The sequence below is a fragment of the Heteronotia binoei genome, chromosome 21 (genome assembly GCF_032191835.1).
Source record: "Heteronotia binoei isolate CCM8104 ecotype False Entrance Well chromosome 21, APGP_CSIRO_Hbin_v1, whole genome shotgun sequence".
Classification (NCBI taxonomy): domain Eukaryota; kingdom Metazoa; phylum Chordata; class Lepidosauria; order Squamata; family Gekkonidae; genus Heteronotia; species Heteronotia binoei.
In genome coordinates this window covers 58,599,684-58,621,558 of record NC_083243.1, presented here as the reverse complement: position 1 = coordinate 58,621,558, position 21,875 = coordinate 58,599,684, and the positions used below count along the sequence as shown (strand labels likewise).

At 43.9% G+C, this 21,875-nt stretch overlaps 1 protein-coding gene across 1 annotated transcript in view; it reads right to left on the bottom strand.

Moving 5' to 3' along the window:
* Positions 1-19,804, bottom strand: part of SNX6 (sorting nexin 6) — a 43,017-nt gene extending 23,213 nt beyond the window's left edge. Inside the window, exons 1-2 of the mRNA XM_060261452.1 lie at positions 19,649-19,804; positions 19,421-19,468 (exon numbers count right to left, since the gene is read on the bottom strand). Coding sequence (XP_060117435.1) covers positions 19,421-19,468; positions 19,649-19,654 — 54 coding nt within the window. The 5' untranslated portion in view covers positions 19,655-19,804. The remainder of the gene's footprint in view (positions 1-19,420; positions 19,469-19,648) is intronic.
* Between the last annotated feature and the right edge of the window lie 2,071 nt (positions 19,805-21,875).

Sequence of the window (21,875 nt, the reverse complement as noted above, 5' to 3'; positions counted from 1 at the left end):
TCTTCTTCTACTGCCTAGCAGTTTCCTCATTGGCTCAATCCTTAACCATCCAGGGGCTAGCAGGGGGGAGGAGCAGACCCAGCCAATGGAACACACAAGTTCTCTTGAGTGGCAGTTCACAGGCCAATGGCTGATGTGGTAGGCACCACAGCCAAAGGGCAAGCTGAAAAGTGCCAGCACACAGGGGGGTTATATATATAGGATACAGCCCAAAGAAAATTCTAATATAACAAAGAAATTAAAATTCACTCCAGCTATTTTGTAAAGTTTGTATGAAATGCTATCCTGATAAGAATGCTGCTTGATTTAAATGGCATGAACCCATGCCACATTCCACACAGCTCTGTGTTATGTTTCAAAATCTTCAATTAATAAGCAAGCCCCTATATGAACAGTATTTATTTATTTATTTATTTATTTATTTATTTTATTTATATCCCGCCCTTCCCAGCAAGTGGCTCAGGGCAGCTGGGACTGCCAGTACTCTACAGTTCAGAGAGAAGCTGCGCTGGCATGCAAATACTTTACATAAGGAGGGGCATCTTCTCAAAGATCAAGGCAACAAATATGGAAGACAGAAGTCCTGAGATGTGGAGGTCAGCAACAAGAATGCCTTCCCTTTTGTGGTAATGCCTTCCCTCTGAACGTCCCATCAAAGGAAATCCATCTGATCAGTTTACTATAGAACAGGGATGTCAAACATGCAGCCCAGTGGCCAAATCAGATCCCAAGAGGGCTCCTATCAGGCCTACAAGCAACTCACTGTCATCTGCTTCCTTCTCTAGCTCTTGCTTCCTTGTCTATCACAGCCAGGCTTGCTTAATCATGCAGAAGCTACAGAGCAAAACCTCTGTGTTCTCTCTTGGCTGACCACCATATGAAGCTACGTATGTACAAAAACTCGCAATGCCTAGCCATTTCATGTTTTCCCCTGGATCTTAGGCTCAAAGCATTGACCAAGAGATTTCTGTCATGGATGTCAATAGATCAAAAGTAGCTTTGCAACTTACAAAAACATACCTAAACACCACCTAAGAACACAAGAACATAACAGAAGCCATGTTGGATCAGGCCAATGGCCCATCCAGTCCAACACTATGTCACACTGTGGCCCAAAAATCAGGTGCGATCAGGAGGTCCACTAGTGGGGCCAGGACACTAAAAACCATCCCACTGTTGCCCCCCCATCACTAAGAATACAGAGCATCACTGCCCCAGACAGTGAGTTCCATCAATACACAGTTGCTAACAGCCAAGGACCTCTGCTCCATGTGTTTATCCAATCCGCTTTTGAAGCTGTCTATGCTTGTAGCCACTCCTCCTCTGGCAGTGAATTCCATGTGTTAATCACCCTTTGAGTAAATAATTACTTCCGTTTATCTGTTCGAACCTGATTGTTCAGCAATTTCATTGAGTGTCCACAAGTTCTTGTATTGTGAAAAAGGGAGAAAAGTATTTGTTTCGCTGCCTTCTCTATCCCATGCATAATCTTGTAAACCTAGATCATGTCACCCCTCAGTCGATGTTTCTCCAAGCTAAAGAGTCCCAAGCGTTTGAACCTTTCTTTATAGGTAAAGTGTTCCAACCCTTTAATCATTCTAGTTGCCTTTTTCTGCACTTTTTCCAATACTATAATATCTTTTCTGAGGTGTGGTGACCAGAATCGTACACAGTACTCCAAATGATGTTGCACCATCGATTTATACAGGGGCATTATGATACTGGCTGATTTGTTTTCAACTCCCTTCCTAATAATCCCCAGCATAGTGTTGGCCTTTTTTATTGCAGTCACATGCTTTCTCAACATTTTCAGTGAGTTATCTACCACAGCCCCAAAATCTCTCTCTTGGTCCGTCTCCACCAGTTCACACCCCATCAACTTGCATTTATAGTTAGGATTTTTGGCCTCAATGTGCATTATTTTGCTCTTGGCCACTTTGAACTTCATTTGCCACATTGATGTCCACTTGCCCAGCCTTGACAGATCCCTTTGGAGTGCCTTACAATCCTCTCTGGTTCTTACCACCCTGAGCCACTTCACTACTTAGTCCCAACTCCAAATCATTAATGAACAAGTTTAAAAGCACTGGACCCAGTATTGAGGCCTGTGGTACCCCACCTGAATAACACAATAAAGATTGCTCCTGCACAGACATTGTCTCCAGATTTTGATGCAATAATTCAGAACAAGAGGTGTCAGTTACCAGAAACTGTTAAATAAACAAAATGTTGCACGAGTGCTAATCTTTTAAGCATATTTTATTTTAAGTTTTTGAAAAATCTTTAATTGTATTTATCTGCATCCTTTATACAGGATTTGTTTCAGGTTTGAATGAGACTAAACATATACCTACCACACTAATGTTCCATACAGTTAGCAATATATAATACACATGCAGCAGAGATGAATATGAAAGCTTCTCTCCAATGAGATCTGCTGATGGACCAAGCCTTCCCACTTTCCCCACCTCTGAGGCAACCTACTAAGCGCCCACCCACCCTCCAGTTTTATTCCTGGGGGAATTAACAGACTCTCAGGAATAGTACAGAGGCAAAGAAAGGAACAGCAATCAGTACAGAGAATAAGCAGAAACTGCTGTCTCTTCTTCCAAAAATGAAAGTCCCTTTCCATTTTTAGAACACAGTGGTTAGATACAAGCCATCATGTCAAGCTTCATGCTTTGTGACTTTTCAAAAAATTTAGAACATAGCAAGTGACTTTCACTTTATTAATTAAAAGTCACATTGCTGGGAATGCATTCTTCCTACATTTCTTGGAGAGTTTTCATATTTGCCCCTTCCCCACCATGCACTCTACAGAACTCTGTCTATTGTGTGCTACAACCTCCTGTATTTCCACGTGCTACCACTTCTTTTCCTCTAACCCTCTGTACTATCTCTCATTTCTCACCCCTTCCCTTTCTGTTTGTTTCCAGCTCTCTCTGCTCTAGCCCTGTTCACTGTTTCACAGAACGGCACATAAGGCTTTTATTTTCCCATTAATTCACTCATCCAGAAGAGGTTCTGTTGCAAGAAGCTATGCAATATGGCTGCCTGCAACAGGATGAACAAATTGGTGCCAACTTCACCATATACCTCTGAATCCATAGAGGAAGAGTAGGAATGCACATGCTGTAGTGACAAAGTCATCACCACTACAGGCCTACTTCTTACTTTGCATGTGCAGTGCGGGAGACCACAGCAGTGATGCTCCTGCACCTATACCACTAGAAAGCTCAACCTGTGTGAGACTAACCCATGCTCTCCTTCTTAACCATTTCAGCACTGCTGTTTCTGGAAACTGCAGCAATGCTGACATGATTAGGAAAAGCAGCAAGGCCTTGGGGCTTCTCATGAAACCTCAGCAGAATAGGGAGCTGTGTTACAATGACTTCCATATCCCTGAAGAGTAGGATAAAAAGAAGGAGAGGGATGTTAGACATTCTCACAAGTAAGTAGGAAGGGGTGGCAAATGGGGGGTATGTGGAATTTTCTGAGGACCACAGTCACGGAGGGGACTGCAACAGGCTCCATTGTTCAGGAATCAAGTCTGATGTAGAAACTTATAGCCATACCAACCTACCATCTTCTCATTGCAGCACCTGTAACAGAGAGCCAAGACTCCTACCATTCGCTGTAAAGCATGTATTCAGTCCAGACCCAAGATGGCTGCCACATGAGAAGCTGTATGACTGCAGAAGACAATCTAACTTGGATGTCAGAAAGTATCTTGGTGTTTCATAATGCATTTTATACAAAATCTCTACAAAAGAAGAGGTAAAACTCAATACACACTTAAAAACTTTACCCACCTTGGATAAGTAATGTTCTTTTTTGAATTTACTCTGGAAATTGACTTGCTATATGAACATCCAAACATATTCCAATAATTGCTCACTGAATTTAATACATACAGCCTACAAATTGGCTATATGCAAGTCTTATTCTTAGTAACAGGCTACATTTATAAGGTCACCATTGTTTGGATTTAATTCCAAGAGGAAACAGTGAAGCAAATAAATATGTCAAAATTGGAGACAGATGTGTAAATGTATCCTTCTTAATTGCAGAGTGCTAAGAATAATTAACTGAGACCTTGTTGTTATGCTCCATCTGTCTCCTCTCAAACATGGAGGTAACTAATAGCATCTTTTTCTTTAAGGTGAGATGATCTGTAGTGCAATTATGTCTCCAAAGAAATGCATTCCAATACCATTCTAGTATTAATTGTCCTGGAATGCTGAAGTGTTCTCCTACCGGTTTCTCAGTCTTGTGATTCTTGACTGACAAATTCCATTTCATTGCATCTGAGCAGGTGTGTGTGCACACAAAAGCTTACACCTTGAATAAAACTTTGTTGGTCTTAAAGGTGCCACTGGACTCAAACTTTGTTCTGCTGCTTCAGACCAGCACAGCTACCTTCCTGGATCTATCATCTCACATTTTAGTTTTCCAGAATATCTTCTTCATTTAGGGACAATGCAGAATGCAGCTTGCACATATTTCACAATTTGCAGAGCCACATCCCAAACTTCCATTTAAAATAAAAGTGTTCATATTTATAAGCCAAGTATAAAATCATGCTCTATACTTGCTTACCACAAAGCTTTGCAAGAATATAGAGGACTGCAGCTCTAGTCTAGCTCTCTCGAACACCCAGAATGGCTGTCAACACAGCTTCCATGCCTTAATTTAATGTAAATGGGACATTGTATAATGTGTGGGTTTTGGCCAGAGTCAGCTGAAATTCAGTCCTCATCTTTTTCTAGGCTTTCCCATGAAGCATCATACCATGCAGCAAAAGATTTCTATTTTAACAAGTGCCACCTGTATTACTACTTCTGAGGATTGGTATGCTGCATTAACTTGTCCCTGCATACCACTGTAACTGGATTGCTAACATAAAAAGTTTTCAAAACCGATAGCCTTTTCAAACAGGGAAGGGGGGGAGAAGGAAGACAGGGAAGAAGATGAATTCTGATGCAATACTAAAAATACTCGTCCATTTAATTCAATGGTCCTTCCAAGTGTTTAGGACCAAACTGTAAGCAACAAGTAGCACCATCCTAAAGAAATACACCTCCCCCTAAGAAATGTCTTGTGTCAGTCATAATATTCAATGCAACATTACAGTATTATTTATACTCTGGGTCTTGAACAGCATGCATATCAATCACTCCTGCACCAATTAATCAATTCTTTAGTTCTGTTTACTAAGCCACATTCAGCTATACATGCAATAATTCTGAAATAGACTTTCAAAGCATCTTGAGAAGGGGGGATGCAACTGTACTGAATTTTTTAGTGCTTCTTTTTACTTAAGATTGGAAAGCTCAGGTTGTAAACAAAGAGCTCTTGGGAGTTTGCATAATTGTAGACTATGTACAGTCCCATGGGGAATCGGCAGAATTATATGTTTACCATTATCACTGAGCCATGTCTATGTGCTGCTACTATGAAAACACTATACACATCTGATGCAGTTTCTTTATTCTCAAAGCAGCAGCACTGTACTAATGCCATTCAACCATATGTATGAGACTACATCTATACCAGCACTCTTGACAGAGCTGCCAAACTTTTTATCAGTTGCTATGCCATTAACAGCTTTCTATAGCTATTGTCCTCTGCTAATGGTTTATCTCCATACCAGAAAAGTTTCACAATTTCTTTAGAGCAACCTGTTGCTAAAGATACAAAAGCTTGTTTCTGGTCAGTTGTAGCCAGATAGGCATGATAAATCACCAGCCTTTACCATGCACTTGCTGGTTCAATCACAGAAATAGTAAAAAAATGCTAATTCCAAATACTCGCAGGCCAGCTCTCTATGCTTCTTGCAGCCAGCTGGCTGCAAGAGACAGGGAGACTGCTGCTGCCTCTTGCTCTCCCATTCTGCTTGGCTAAGCAGGCCAGGAAAGAGGTGGGGGCCAGCAGGCCTGGTCTTCCTGCTTCTTACAGCCAGTGGGTTGCAAGAAGCATGGACCTGCCAGCTCTTACTCTCCCATCCTGCTTGGCTGAGCAGGAGGGGAGGGCAAGATGAGGGACCAGCTCAGGGGCCCTGAGTTGGGGGGCCTCCCTTATAAGTTGGGGGAATGGCCAAGAGCCCCCCACTCAGCTACAGGCCTGGCTACGCTGCTTTTCAAACAACAAGGCTGGATCCATGAGCACCTCCAAGCTCTTAACATGCTCTATTTATTTATTGTATTGCAGAATCACACACACAAAGTATATAATATAAAACAAGTATCCAATATAAAAATACATAACATGTTCTGCAAAAAGCCATATTAAGTACTTTGATTTAAAAATGCAGGCTAATTTTCAAATAAAGCAAGAGCATTGAAGTGGGGCATCCTGATCACATAGTAACTATGCTGCCCTTGTGAATATTTAGGAAAAGTAGAGTCTTGAACTAACACTCACCTAGATTACAGGTATAAGCAGCAAGGCTACAGACTAAAACCGCTGCCTTTCTAAGATACTTCATGCATTCTACAAGCATTATGTTCTATGGTATTTTAAAACTATTAATGTGCTCCAAATCAAACATTTCAAAATCACCACAGAAAATAAGCTTCAAGCTGAAAGAAATTAACAAGCAATTAGGTATTAATGAAGTATCCTGAGCATTGACTCAAGACCTAAGTAGTCGGTATACTTTTTTCTTTTGCCTTCAAATCCCAGTCAACTCATGGTGACATCATAGGACTTTCAAGGCAAGAGACAGTATACTACAGAACCAAAAACACTTTCCAAAGAAAAAGTGACTCAACAGATGGTTCCTACATAGACAGAGGGACAAACCAAAGCACCACACAAAGCTTTGCAGAAAGAGGACACAAAGCAAAGTAACAGGCTAAAAGAAAGCTACATTGAGAAATAAGGTGGGGAAGGAAAGAATGCAGTCATGAAAAGCTCCCAATAAGGTTCTTTCCTGACATGTTTCAGAAATGACTAAAAGCAGTACAATTTCTGTAGACTCTGTATCAGTATACTTGCCCTCTAAACCTGTGGTCCCCAACCTTTTTGGCACCAGGGACCGATTTTGTGGAAGACAATTTTTCCAAGGACTGAGGGTGGTGGGGGAATGATGGTTTTGGGATGATACAATTGTGCATTTTATTTCTATTAGTTTGGTGTGATTAATTGTGCAGACTCCTATCTGGGAGAACCAGATTCCCCACTCCTCCACTTGCAGCTGCTGGAATGGCCTTGGGTCAGTCATAGCTCTCGCAGAGCTGTCCTTGAAAAGGCAGCCTATGGGGAGAGCTCTCTCAGCCCCACCTACCTACCTCACAGGGTGTCTGTTGTGGGAGAGGAAGGTAAAGGAGATTGTGAGCCGCTCAGAGACATTGAAATTCGAAGTGGAGAGCAGGATATAAATCCAATGTCGTATTATTTATTATTACATTGTAATATATAATGAAATAATTATACAACTCAAGGCCCAGTTGCTAACAGATTGGGGGTTGGGGACCCCTGCTCTAAACAGATCACCAGGCATGGCATTTGTGTGTAATACCAGTGTTCTGCATGAACTCTTTTATTAATCACTTCAATCAGTACTAACAAAATGGTCCGGGGGGGGGGGGGGGGGAGGAAGGGATGAAATAACCAAATCAAAAATACAACAACCAAAAGCTGACAAATTTAAAATAACGCAGATATAAAGGTCAAGATGGATTGATTAGATCAAACAAACAGATCCTGGCCATCCTAGTCCATCGGCTGGCCCTATGCTGTGATAAAACCTCTGCTGAAATACTGGTCTGAGATTTTCAGTATATCATGATGCTCCCAACTAAGCTACCAAACTGTATTGTTTACTTTTATTGGTTTTAACTGTTGTTTTACTGTTTTAAAAATGTGATTATCCACCCTGAGCCAATTTGGGAAAGGGCGGAATATAAATTATCTAAATAAGTAAATATTGCTTACATGCCAGTTCTCTAAGATACTGATCTGTCCCATTATGTAGTTATTTTCGTAACTCATATCCATTTATAGAGAATTTACATTTGCTACTGTAGGTTATGCATGCATTGCTATCAAATTTGGCAAATCACAAGGTTTTTAGCCAGTTCTGCAGGTTCAGAGCAAAGGAAAAGATTTGCAACTATAACTAATTAATTAAGATCAGATTGTATGTTGTCATGCTAATACAATAATCATGTGAAATGAGACAGGAAGGGGGAAGTTTTCAACCACTCAAAAGAATTTTTAACAACTGCATAAAATTGTTGAGTGGTCAGAGTTCCCCCCAAAAATCCTGACAGAACAAGGAATTAATGATTTAATAATGCCATCAGGGAAATGCCTAGGACTCAATAGTGCATATGAGATGAGGAAAATCATAAATTGTCGGGCTTTTGATCTTGTTCTGTTAAGTGGTTTTTTGGGAGAATCTGTAAATTCTGTTGCAGGAGCTCAGAAACTGGTGCATCTATATGCTGTGTCAATGCTGTGAAGCAAACTACGACAAGCGACTACTGAGGTACTAAGAAAAATCTGTAGTAGGTCCTTGATGTATCAGAAGCCACAATTACAATCAATCAGATTGCATACATATGGGGGACCCAAAAAGTGTCTGCATGCCCAATCATGTTTCACAGGGGTACTCTAGCATTTCTCAGACCTCAGCCTGAAAGTCCTCATCTGAATTCTCCAGATGCACTGAAGATTGCTGAGAAATAGGCTTCCCAACCCCCACCCCCCACCCCTGGCAGGGGACCCCTGAATTTGCAGCCTCCTCCCCCGCTCTCCAAAAATCCAGAAGCGGGGGGGGGGGGAGAGAACATGTGCGTAGGCATCATGTAGTTGTAGAGCTCCTGATCCGTTTGTAAAATGTGTGCCTTTAAGGCTGCGCAGGAAACAGGAAGAGCTTCATTGGAAAGGGTCAGTAACAGTTTCCATGGGATTCCATGGTAATCTCCTGCCCCTCCCTTTGTTTTGCTTTCGTTTTCAGAGCAAGTAGAGTTCTGCAGGAAGAAGATCTAGTAAGTATTTGTGTGTGTGAGAGAGGGAGGGGGCAGGGGATTCCCTGGTTTGGAGGCCTTCCCCCCCCTTTAGAAAGCGTAGGGGGTAGGGAAATGTCTACTGGGCACTTTATTATTCCCTATGGAGAATGATTCCCATAGGGAATAATAGGGAATTGATCCATGGATATTGGGGGCTCTGGGGGGGCTATTTTTTGAGGTAGAGGCACCAAATTTTTAGTATAGCATCTAGTGCCTCTCCCCAAAATACCCCCCAAGTTTCAAAACGATTGGACCAGAGGGTCCAATTCTATGAGCCTCAAAAGATGGTGCCCCTATTCTTAATTATTTCCTATGGAAGAAAGGCATTTAAAAAGGTGTGCTGTCCCTTTAAGTGTGATGGCCAGAACTCCCTTGGAGTTCAATTATGCTTGTCACACCCTTGTTCCAGGCTCCACCCCCAATGTCTCCTGGCTCCACCCCCAAAGTCCCCAGATATTTCTTGAATTGGACTTGGCAACCCTACTGAGAAACCCTGAGGTCTCCAAAACTTAGAGGCATGCCTACTACTCTGACAAAAGATCAGTGTAATGATCAATAAGAAAAACTGGCATATTGTTTTGGGATACTGGAAGATGTTATGGGAAACAAATCTTCTGTCTCCTGAACGTCAAAGTAAACAATAATTAAGAGTTAAATTACTTGGTCATGCCTCTCTCTGCACCCCAAGGGAAAGATATAACCCTGGAGGAGCGCAGGCTTTTGCCAGCTTGGAGTCCACATGCTTTGTGGACACTGTCCTGCTGTCTCCTGATGCCCTCAGAGGCCTACCCCCAGGACTTTATGGAGTTCTTCCTTTTGACAGCTTTTGGGATTTTCCTTATTCTGTGGTCTTTTCATTCCCTCCTTGTAGAGTGATTTTACATTCAGGATATTTAAGGGCCAAAGAATTCTGAGTGCAGAGGGGCCTGTTCTGTAGCTCTGACACTTCCCAACTGCTGTGTGCCCTGACCTCCCTCTCCTCCTAGTTCTTAGGATTCTGAGAGGCTCACACGCCTACAAGGTTCCTTTCTTATCGACGTTCCAGGATCCCTGAAACTACATTAAGTTGCTTGCTAGGGAGATGAGCTGTAACTAGAAAGGCAGGAAGTAGTAGGGAGGCAATTTATATTTTAATGGCTGGAATGGATCACATGCATTAAGCTTGCTCTTTTGTTTTAAATGTATTTGTGATGCATAGTGGTTTACAGTTTTCCTCTCCATTACCTAGTGTCTCCTCTTCTGGATACTGGGTTTAAAATGGCACTGCAGCTTCACATCTTGTCTGTTTATGTACTGCCTGTTTGTGGTCCATTTTATATACATTCTGGTGTTTCTCTGTTCATGTCTATTATCATTTATGCATATGTCAAACAGGTTACTTTTGTAATACCGCCTTCAAATAATGTTTTATTTGTATCAGTAATACCTTGGAGTCTCTGACTTCCTAATGACAGCTATTTATCCACTGAGATGATAGGAACCTGTAATAGCAGACACCTGTTACTTAAGGGGACTAAATCATTACTGATGAGAAGAAGCATTTCACTAGCTATGACAGCACATTAAAAAACCTCGCATAAAACAAGGCCAACCTGTCCCCAACCCAAAGTCCAACTAATTATGACAAGCCACACTCATATAGAGGAAAGCTGTAATAGAAGATGGTACAGACAAAAAAGTTTTGGGGTGAGAAAAGTAAATAATTAGTTGGAACTAGCTTCACACTGTTTAGAAGGTGGATCTTTCACTATATTCTAATGGGGAGAAAATGCTGCAACATCCACTCCATGGTGGCACTGTTTAGTGATCAAAGCAACAGACCAGAACTAGAGAGCCTTGTGTTCAAATCCCCACTCAACCATATGGGTCTCCAGGTAACAATGAGCCAGCCATACTCAGCCTGACCTACCCCCCAAACCTGTGGGAAGAAGATCCATGCAATCCACCCTTCATACTTTGAAGGAATGGTGAAATAAACATTGCTATAGATATTCAAAGTTTCCTTCATTTATGAAGAGGGTAATATATATTCCTATAAACAGGAATAAAAACAAGGAGAAAATAGGAACTTCCAAATGAAAAGGTGGGAAAGAAGGGCAGAAAGATGGAGGAACAAAAAAAAAATTGGAAACATGAGCCAGGCATTACTGTCAAAATAAGGTTTAAGGAGGAGGAAGAGGAAGAAATGAAGATGCAGGTAAACTATCTCCTGCTGAAGGTTTTTGATAGGATATGAACAGCAAATGTCTTTTTTTGGAGGCAGGGATATTTGGGGTTTGTTTTATTTGGTTTTCATTTGTAATGTTTTACTTTTAAGTCACTTTAGCCAAGAGAAAAATTGGGGTATAAATATTTTGATTAATTAATAGGAAGCTTTTGATAAATGCATTTAAGAAAGATGGGAAGCAAACGTGAGGTTGGCCAAAAGAGACAACAAATAGGAGTGAAAAATAAAGTGAGTTCATATAATGAAAGTCAGAAGCTATTTTCAGAACACAGTATGGGGAAATGAGGATCCAGTGATGGGGAGCAAATTAAAAGAAAAGAAAAGAAAGAGGCAAATGCAAGGGGAAGACAAGAGAGGAGTGAAATTGGGGAAGGAAAGGTCTTAAGAAATTATCCCTTCCTTGTATGAAAAGGATCAGAAAAGAAAGAGGAAGGATAAACTGAAACCACGCATAAAATTACTTGGTGTAGCAGATTTCTGGTAGCTCTCATATCATATTTCCACCACCATTATTGTATTTATTTATGTTATTTATAGTGTTCCTTTCTCACTGGGACTCGAGGCAGATTACACAGAATGAGTCAGTGCAATCAAAAAGATTGGACATTGAACAAACAATGGAATAGGATTTGGGTTGTAAAATCAACCAGAAATCTAAAAAACAGAACTAAAGCAAAGTATAACTGTTAACATAACATATTAAATAATGCAAAATTATACAATAGAATCCAACCCACATCAAACTATTATTTTTTTGTTTATTTATATTCCGCCCATTCCCCCGTTTGGGGGCTCAGAGCGGAGTACATCAAGATAGAAATAAAACCACAATAAAATATCATAATAAAACCAATTTCAACAATCAGTAAAGTGCAACAGGATAATTCAGCAAGATAGTATGACAGCAAGATGGTATAGCACAAAGAGTACCACTGTACAGCACCACAATACAGTAGTGCAGTAGGGGAGTAGGGGGGAGGCTAAGTGATCGAATCAAAAAACCTGGCGGAACAGCTCCGTTTTACAGGCCCTACAAAAGGCCAGAAAGCCACGTAGGGCCCGGATCTCCATAGGGAGCTGATTCTACCAAATTGGGGCTAGGACCAAAAAGGCAAGATGGGCATCTCTTGGGCCAGGGGCTATCAGAAGATCTTGGGAGGTCGAGTGAAGCAATCTCCAGGGCATGTAGGGAAGGAGACAGTCCCATATGTATGTTGGCCCCAGGCTGCGCAAGGCTTTGAAAGTCAGAACTAACACCTTGAAATGAATCCGGTACTCTATAGGCAGCCAGTGCAAGCTGCGGAGTGCCGGCCATATGCTCACCCATACAGGTGATGCAGTCAGCGGGCGAGCTGCGGCATTCTGCACCCGCTGCAGTTTCTGGATCAGTTTCAGGAGCAAGCCAGCGTAGAGTGAGTTACAGTAGTCCAGCCTAGAAGTAACCATTGCATGGGTCACTGTAGCCAGGTCTTGGGGGGATAGATATGGTGCTAGTTGCCTGATCTGTCGTAGATGGGAAAAGGCAGACCCAGCAGCCGCTGTGACCTGGGCTTCCATGGAGAGGGAGACATCCAGAATCGCTCCCAGACTCTTCACCTGTTGGGCCGGTACCAGAGCGGCACAGCCCAGGGTTGGGAGCTGGATGCACGAACCCACACCCCCTCGACTCAGGTACAGGACCTTCGTCTTAGTTGGATTTAACTTGTCGATTCTGCTGTAACCATCCAGCCACAGCTCCTAACGCCTCGGACAGCTGTTCAGGGACAGATAGAGCTGGGTGTCATCAGCATAATGGTGATGTACAGTATATATACAGTAGTACAGACTACAGTCCCCAATAATTTATCCAAGTAACTTTGTAAAGACTTTTGTACAATGCTACCCTACAGCCTACACAGAAAAGCCCTCTTGAATAACTGTTTTACACTGTTTGCAGAAACCCAGGAGAGTGGGAGCTTTCCTGACCTCAGGAAGTCCATCACATAAGATGGAGGCCACAGCGGAAAAAGGCACAAATGGGCAGTTGTTGATTTTTCCTATTTGCAGGTTGGCACCTGCAGAAAGCTCTACTTGGATGAGTGTTACTGTCTTGAAAGGACATGGGTAATGGAAACTTACAAGTTCTTGTGCATTCTTGTTCATACCTGACAAAGGAATCTTTAAGTCTTGCAAGCTTATACCCTGAAAAGCTTAGTGTTTCTGGATTCAAATCTAACTCTTGCATATGTCTTTTCCATAGTTCCTGTGGCTGGATGGTTACAGCAGAATCGACAAGTTAAATCCAAGTTCATCAGCTGTCCCTCTGGAGTAAAGCAAATAATCTTATTTTTAATGTAAATAAGACGAAGGAAATTCTAGTGGATTATAGGAAGAGTAGTCTGGACATTCAGCCGTTGTTTATTGATGGGGTTATGGTAGAACAGGTGACAGAATGGAAGTTTTTGGGAATTACTATGAAACAGGATCTAACATGGGGAGCAAATACTTTAGCTCTAGAGAAAAAGGCCCAGCAACGACTATACTATTTAAGACTCTTAAGATCACAACAACTGTCAGGGAGTCTGCTGGTTGCCCTTTATCGTAGTTCCATTGAGAGCATTTTATCTTATTGCCTCTGCGTGTGGTTTGGGAGCTGCACGGAAGCAGAGAGAAGGGTGCTCCAAAGAGTGATGGTGAGAGCACAGAAGATTTGTGGATGTTCTCTCCCCTCATTGGTGGATCTGTATGATATGGGATGTAGAAGGAAGATACAAATGATCTTAAGGGACCCTTCTAGGGTGACCATAATGTCTGAAGGCCAGCCAGGGACACTGGGGGGGGGGGTGTGCGCGCGCCGCCGGAAACAGGAAGTGACGTCACTTCCGGTGATGTCATGCCACCACCGGAAACAGGAAGTGGCATCACTTCCTGTGACATCATTTCCCCCGCGTCACCTGCCGGAAACAGGAAGTGACTTCACAGAGACTCTGGAGGGCCTCCAGGGACCAGCGGAGGCCGCGGGGAAGCCTTGCTGGCCGGCGCTGGTCCCCGAAGGCCTTCCAGAGGCTCTGGAAGGCCTTCCGGGACCAGCGCCGGGTGCCCCGCGGCTTCCCCGCGGCCTCCGCTGGTCCCTGGAGGCCCTCCAGAGACTCTGGAGGGCCTCCAGGGACCAGCGGAGGCCGCGGGGAAGCCTTCGCTGGCCGGCGCTGGTCCCCGAAGGCCTTCCAGAGCCTCTGGAAGGCCTTCCGGGACCAGCGCCGGGTGCCCCGCGGCCTCTCCGCGGCCTCCGCTGGTCGCTGGAGGCCCTCCAGAGTCTCTGGAGGGCTTCCAGCGACCAGCGGAGGCCACGGAGAGGCCTCCACCACTGCCGCCGGGCCCCGCGCGCGGGCGGGGAAGGCGGGGAGTGAGGGTGGGAGCGTCCCTGCGCGTGCGCAGGGGCCCTGCGCAGGCGCAGGGACGCTCCCTCCCTCACTCCCCGCCTTCCCCGCCCGCGCCCGCGGCCCACCGGCTCCGGGGCTGCCTAAACCGGGACCTTTAATGGTCCCGGTATAGGCAGCCCGGGATCCGGGATTGGGTGGCCAGATCCGGGAATGTCCCGGGAGACCGGGACGGTCTGGCCACCCTAGACCCTTCACATCCGGGCCACTTGCTATTTGAGATTTTACCGTCAGGTAGGCGATATAGAGTGTTGAAGGCAAAGACAAATAGATTCAAGGGCAGCTTCTATCCAAGTGCCGCGGTTAAGCTAAATGCAGGGGTATGAATGGTTATGTGTTTTTAGATGCATTTAAATGGTCTATGTATATGTCCTTTTGTGGGTGTTGATGTGTTGGTATGTTTGTGGAAGAGCACCTCATTTCGTTGCTCTCATTTTCTTTATTGAGAACAATGACAATAAATTTATCTATCTATCTAATTTATCTATCTATCTATCAGTCCCACATGCTCTTACGGTAATTCTTATCTCTTTCACCAGGAGCTCCTCCTGCTTATTCCTACTTTATTCCACCACACATTGATCGGCATAGGGGAGTCAGCCTCCTTGAAAGGCAATCTTATAAAGGAAATCAACTGGCAAGCAGGGTTGTAGCCTCTGGCCAATGCCCTCTTGGATTTACCCTGGAGACTTTCCTGTATCAACAAAGGTTGTACATGCAGATGTGTCCAAGTCATAAACATAACACTGGCAAGCTGACAAAGAGATTTGTGAAAAGCTATTTAGGAACAAAATGCATTACACATAATTCAATTGACATAAAATTCTACTTTGTACTTTAAAAGATACATCTTTATTTTATTCAAACAACAACTACACATATACTGCTGTACAATAAGGTATCTAGGCCTTTCTTCAGTTGAGCCACTTAGAAATATAGCAATGTTAGCAATCACCATCAGTGTAACAAACAAAAGGAAAACTTATCACCTGGACACAGGGCTTTTTTTGAGACGGAATGCACTGGAACACTGTTCTGGCTGGCATGGGCAGCATTCTGGCTCATCCCAGGCAGCTTTCCGGCTGGCCAAGGGTCAGGGGACCCAACCACGCTTGCTCAGCTTTCCCCCAATCCTCCGCCGGCAAGCAGGGGTCAGGGGACCCTGCAGTGCCTCCTCGGCATTTTTCCTGCCCTCCACCAGCCTGGTGGTGGTCTGGGGGCCCTGCCGCACCTCCGCAGCATTTTCCTGCCCTCCACCAATCTGGCGGGAATCAAGGGGCCCTGCATTGCTTCCACAGCCTTTTCCCACCCTCCGCCGGCCTGGCGGGGGTCGGGGGGCTCTGCATCGCCTCTACAGCCTTTTCCTGCCCTCCACCGGCCTGGCAGGGGTCAGGGGCCCCTACGACGCCTCCATGGCCTTTTCCCGCCCTCTTCCGGCCTGGCAGGAGTCAGGGGGCCCTGGGACGCCTCCACAGCCTTTTCCCGCCCTCCACCGGCCTGGCAGGGGTTGGGGGGCGCTGTGGCGCCTCTGCAGTGTTTTCCCCGTGCTCCACCGGCCAGCAGGGGTCGGGGGGCCCTGCCGCTCCTCCACGGCTTTTCCCTGCACTCCGCTGGCCTGGCGAGGGTTTGGAGGCCCTGCTGCACTGTGCAGTGACAAGCAGCAATTTTAAAGGTGAGTTGGTACCATCCCTTCTCCCCCCTTTCTTTATCTTTTATTTTCTTTCCATTTCTCTCTCATTCATTCTGTCTGTCTTTCTTTTTTCCATTTTTTTCCTACTTTCCCACTCTTTCTGTATTTTTTTCAGTCTTTCTTTCTGTCAATATTTCTTTTTCCGTTTGCCTTATTTCCCACCTCCCCTATCTTTCTTTTTTCTCTCCCCCTTTCATTCATTCATTTTACTATCAGTCTTTCTTTTTCCTTGTTTTATTTTCCACTCCCCCAGTCTTCCTTCCTTTCTGTCAGTCTTTCTATCAATATTTATTTTTCCCTGTTTGCCTTATTTCCCACCCCCACACTTCCTTCTTTCCTTCCTTCTCTCTCTCTCTTTCTGTCAGTCTTTCCCCCTGTCTCTCTCCTTCCTTCCTCTCTCTCTCTTTCTGTCAGTCAGTCTTTTTCTCTATTTGCTTTATTTCTCTTTCTTTCTTTAAGCACTACACCAGGGGTGGCCAAACTGGGGCTCAGGAGCCACATGTGGCTCTTTCACATATATTGTGTGGCTCTTGGAACCCTCACTGCCCCGTCAGCCAATTTGGAGAAGGCATTTCTTTCTTTAAATCACTTCTCCAAGCCAGCCAGCAGCTTAGAAAATGCAAGTTGCTTTCTTTCCACCTCTCTCTCATTCCTCCCTTCTGCTCTCAAAACATCTGACGTTCATGCTTTGCAGCTCTTGAGCATGTGACATTTATTCTATGTGGCTCTTAAGTTTAAGCAAGTTTGGCCACCCCTGCACTACACCATGCTGGCTCTTGCGATCGAGTAGTGTATTGGAATTTGGTTGGAGTTTTTTTTCAGGGATGGATATTAGCGTTCCCTCTAAGTTGAGTTAGTGTGAGCTACCTCACAGATTTTTAGCTTCCAGCTCACACATTTTTGTTTTAGCTCAGGAAGGATGACCCCAGAGCACAATAATTTATGCAGTAGCTCACAAAGTAGAATTTTTGCTCATAAGACTCTGCAGCTTAGAGGGAACATTGATGGCTATATATTTGTGGACTTTTTCCAATGCTAGAATATCTTTTTTGAGGTGTGGTGACCAGAATTGTACGCAGTAAACACTTGAAAGTACTACACTATTTGTTGTTGTTGTTCAGTCGCACAGTCGAGTCCGACTCTTTGCACACTCTTTAAGCTGCTTAAAATACTCATATATGAAGGAAGAATAGTTCAGAGTACTTTACTTGTAGAATGTTTTAAATTCCATAAACACAGATTCTTTCAGACATGTCAGAAAGGTAAAAATAGAAGTTTTTCAGACATCTGAGAATTCCTGGTCTCTGTTTAATTCATTTTGATTATACATTATTCCTAAATACTTATACCCCCATGTAAGAAATCCCACCAATTGTGATTTTTAACAAATGCAAGTCTTTGAGTCCTAAATAATGTATAAACACTAAACACAAATTTGATTCAAATGGAACTAATCATCATATAACACTAGTTAAACAACAACCTTGGGCCATTACTGCTAGAATAAACCTCTAGTTGATCGCAATTACACTGAATATTCTAAAACAGATCTTCAAAACGGGTTTGTAGTATGCCAATCTTCTACTGTTATGATTTCTGGTATAACACCATTCATTGCAGTCTGGAACAGTACGTTTTGGATTCTTCGAAATACGACTAAATTCATTATTTTTTCTGCCAACTCCAATTCACCAATCTCATTAACTCTAGGTACAAGAGAAAGAGACACCAATTTGTAGGAAGCAACTGACTTTCAGGACTGAAGGTTATAGCAATTATCATTAGAAAACAATTTACTAAGAATCTTATACCCCTTATCCCAACTGTACATAGAATCACCCTGTTAAATTGTCACCCAGAACACTGCTCATAGTTATAAAGGAAACTGCCTTCTCTTAAGCAGGTATAGGATATCTTTGCTTTAATTATACTAATTTTGGTAACAACAGAGATAGGAAGCATCTACAGAGATTTAACCACAAACATGCTATAGAACTCAAACAATTACATCCATTTTGAATATGAAAGAATTTGTATATATCTATTACAGCTACAAAGTTAAACAAAGAATTGCATGCAGCATCAGACAATAACAGCAATCAGTCACTTTAAACAATCTAGTTGATGCTATGAGACAGAACAGTTTACATTGGCTTCACTAGTTTGCAGTTCTGCTATTTATGACCATACCCCTTTCCTGTGGTTACCTTAGGTCGATTTTTGCCTTCTGTCCTAAGAACAGTTTCTTCTGATCAATTTCCGTTCCTTAGCTCTCTAAAGCTATACCCCCCATCACCAATTATTTATGAAGTTCACCAATGCATAGGAAACATTTTCCTGCCCAAAGGAGTGCTTGAAAAGATCTCACACAACACAAAAGAGATCGATGCCTTCTCTAAACAAAACGGAGCATTAGAAACCAAACATATCCCATCAACCCGAAATGGAGAGACTCAACCTACCTAACACACTATGCTGAAATACATCCAATACAGTTAAAAGTACACCACTACAAAAACATTTATAAAATCGATACAACTGTGACTGGAACTACAAAAATACTGAAGCGCCTACAAGCCACACATCCTCTTCACCTGGCAACGAGGGGAATTGCAACAAAGGTATTGGCCATAGTAGGTTTAGTTAAATATTAAATGCATTTTTTAAAAACTGCCTGAGAGAAAGAAGAGCATGCGAACCACACCGAGAGAAACAACCGAGTAGCCCAGGGCTAACCTCCATCCAAACCATCCCTGACAGCCAGGAGTTTTCAACGAGCCAAAAGCAGCTTAATTTGCGAGAAACGCGTGACCCATCCCTGGGTTCAGGGGGAAGAAGCCTCCGAAGAGGCACCGTCGTCGCGCCCCCTCGGCAGGCAGGCAGGCAGTCCGGCAGGCAAGCAGCCCTTCCCCACCCACAGGAGGAAGGAAGACATAAACGAACCCCCACACATTTGCCCCTCCACTTGCTGGCGCACACCCACCCACCCACCCAGCCAGCCTGGGACGAAGCCCACCGGCAAAATAAAAAAACAAAAGCCCTCCTCAGGCAGTGGGGCAAGCGCACTTACTCCTCGGTCTTCTTCGGAAAGGAAATCTGGGCCGTCGTCCGAGCCTTCCTGGCTCCGGGAAAGGGCGGAGGCGGGAGAGAAAGAGGCCGACAGGAGGAGAAGGATTCATCAGTCGAAGAGGGAGGGAGGAAAAAAGGGAGAAAGCACAAAGGTTAGTGTGTCGCCGCCAACACCGCCGCCCTTTCCCTCAGCCGGACACCTCACGGCCGCCGATCCCTAGGAACCTACCATCATGGCTGCTCCCAAGCCCTCACTAGGCTCGCTCAGCAAACACAGGCCCAGCCCGCCAGGCTGCCCAGACCAGAGGGGCGGGATTAAGGCGGGGACTGGGGGCGGTGGCTGCGGCTGGGACAAACAGCCACTGCTGGCCCGGAGGTTGCTGCTGAGTTTGCGCTAGTCCACGGCCTGCTCTCTGGGCGACTGCTGGACTACGGGGCTGCTTTCAAGATAGTGAGAGGAAAGGTACGGGGGACAGCGCTGCGGCATCGGTGTCGCAGGTTTGGGCATGAAGCGCCTTTCGGGACTTGAAAAACTCTGGCAGATCGGCTAGTGAGGAGTACAGTAGGTGACACGATGCAAAGAAGGCGTTTAAGGGCAGAGGTATCTGCCGAATGCGTTTCAGTTTTGGAATGATCTCCGTTGCAGCTGTTGGCCAAGTGGATGTCCGAATCAGGGTCCAAGTGTTGTTATTCACAGACTTGCAGCTCTAAGCTCAGCTTCACCCTTCTTGAGCCCACTGTAACTCTGCCTCGGATTGCACTAGAACAAAATTTGAATCCAGCGGCACCTTTTAAGACCATCAAATTTTATTCAATGTAAAAGCTTTCCTGTGCAAGCATACTTCTCCAGATAGGGTGAAACAGAATTTTTTTAGTCATTACATATAGGTAGAAAGAGGATGGGGGTTAGTTGCCAGGAACGTTTAGTTGGAGCCAAAATGCACAAGTACCTGGATGATTATAACAGATTGGATTAAGGCGGTTAGTAAGATTTGTGAATGGCAGTAAATTAGCATACAAATACAAGAGTTAAATTTATGGAAGTTTGAGTCCAGTGGCACTTCCAAGATAACAATGTTCAATTCTGGGTCCAAACAATAATTGACTTAGAATGTGTAGATGCATGTTTATTCAGATACATTTAAACAGAGTTCCTCAAATGTTGCATATAGGGGGTAAGCAGTCAGAAAGGGCTAATTAGAGTCAAGATACCTACAAAATTGAACAATAAATATAGCTAAGATTGAAATAACACCGTTGGTAAGACACCTGACTAGCATTGAATTGATATACAGATAAAGGAATTAACAACAGATGTGAGAACTGAGTTTGAGCCCAGTGGCACCTGCAAGACCGACAAAGTTTGATTTCTAAGTATAAGTGAAAACTGAGTGACTTTGCACGTATAGTGAGGTATCTCTGTTAAGCCCAGGGGTTCCATTGTCCTGAGTGTTGTAATAACTTGAAATTCAGCAGTCTCCCATTCCAGTCTGTTTCTGAAATTCATTTACAATAAAACAACTATTTTGAGGTCCCTCACTGAGTGCTTTGGGAGGCTGAAATGTTCTCCTACAGGTTTCTCAATTTTATTATTCTTGATGTCGCTCATCTAAAATGCTTAGGGCTGCCACATGGAATCACCTGGATATAACCAATTAACATGAACCACCCTGTTATCAACACTGCACAATCCTGGCAGGTGACAGGAACTGCTGCGCAATCCATTCCCCCATGTAAACAACTCACTGCACATGGAAAACTGTGTTCTGCAAATAGTAAAATAGTGATCTACATCAGGGGTGGCCAACAGAAGCTTTCCAGACATTTTTTGCCTAAAATTCTCATCAGCCCCAGCCAGCATGGCCAATGGCTGGGGCTGATGGGAGTTGTAGGCAAAAAACATCTGGAGAGCTACCGTTGGCCACTCCTGATCTATGTCGTGTGAAGAGGACAAAACAGTCAAACTTCTTTAAATAATCAGAAAATTGCTATGGCTATAGTTGTGTACACATTTCAGAGTAAGCAAGCCCCACTGAATTCAGGGGGATGTATTTCTGAGTTACCATGGATAGTTCAGGAGGGAAGGTAACATAGTATAGTCCAGATGTGGCCAAACTGTGGCTCAGGAACCACATGTGGCTCTTTTGCACATATTGTGTGGCTCTAAAAGCCCCCATCACCTCACTGGCTAGCTTGGAGAAGGCATTTCTCTCTTTAAATCACTTCTCCAAGCCAAGCCAGCTGGTGGCTTGGACAATGCATTTAAAGTTGCCTTCTTTCCACTTCCCCCTCCCTCACCCTCTATTTTCCTTCCTTGCAGCTCTCAAATATCTGATGTTCATGTCTTGCGGCACTCAAACATCTGACATTTATTCTATGTGGTTCTTATATTTAGCAAGTTTGGCCACTCCTGATATAGTCTGATCTCATCAGATTTTAGAAGCTAAGCCAAGTCA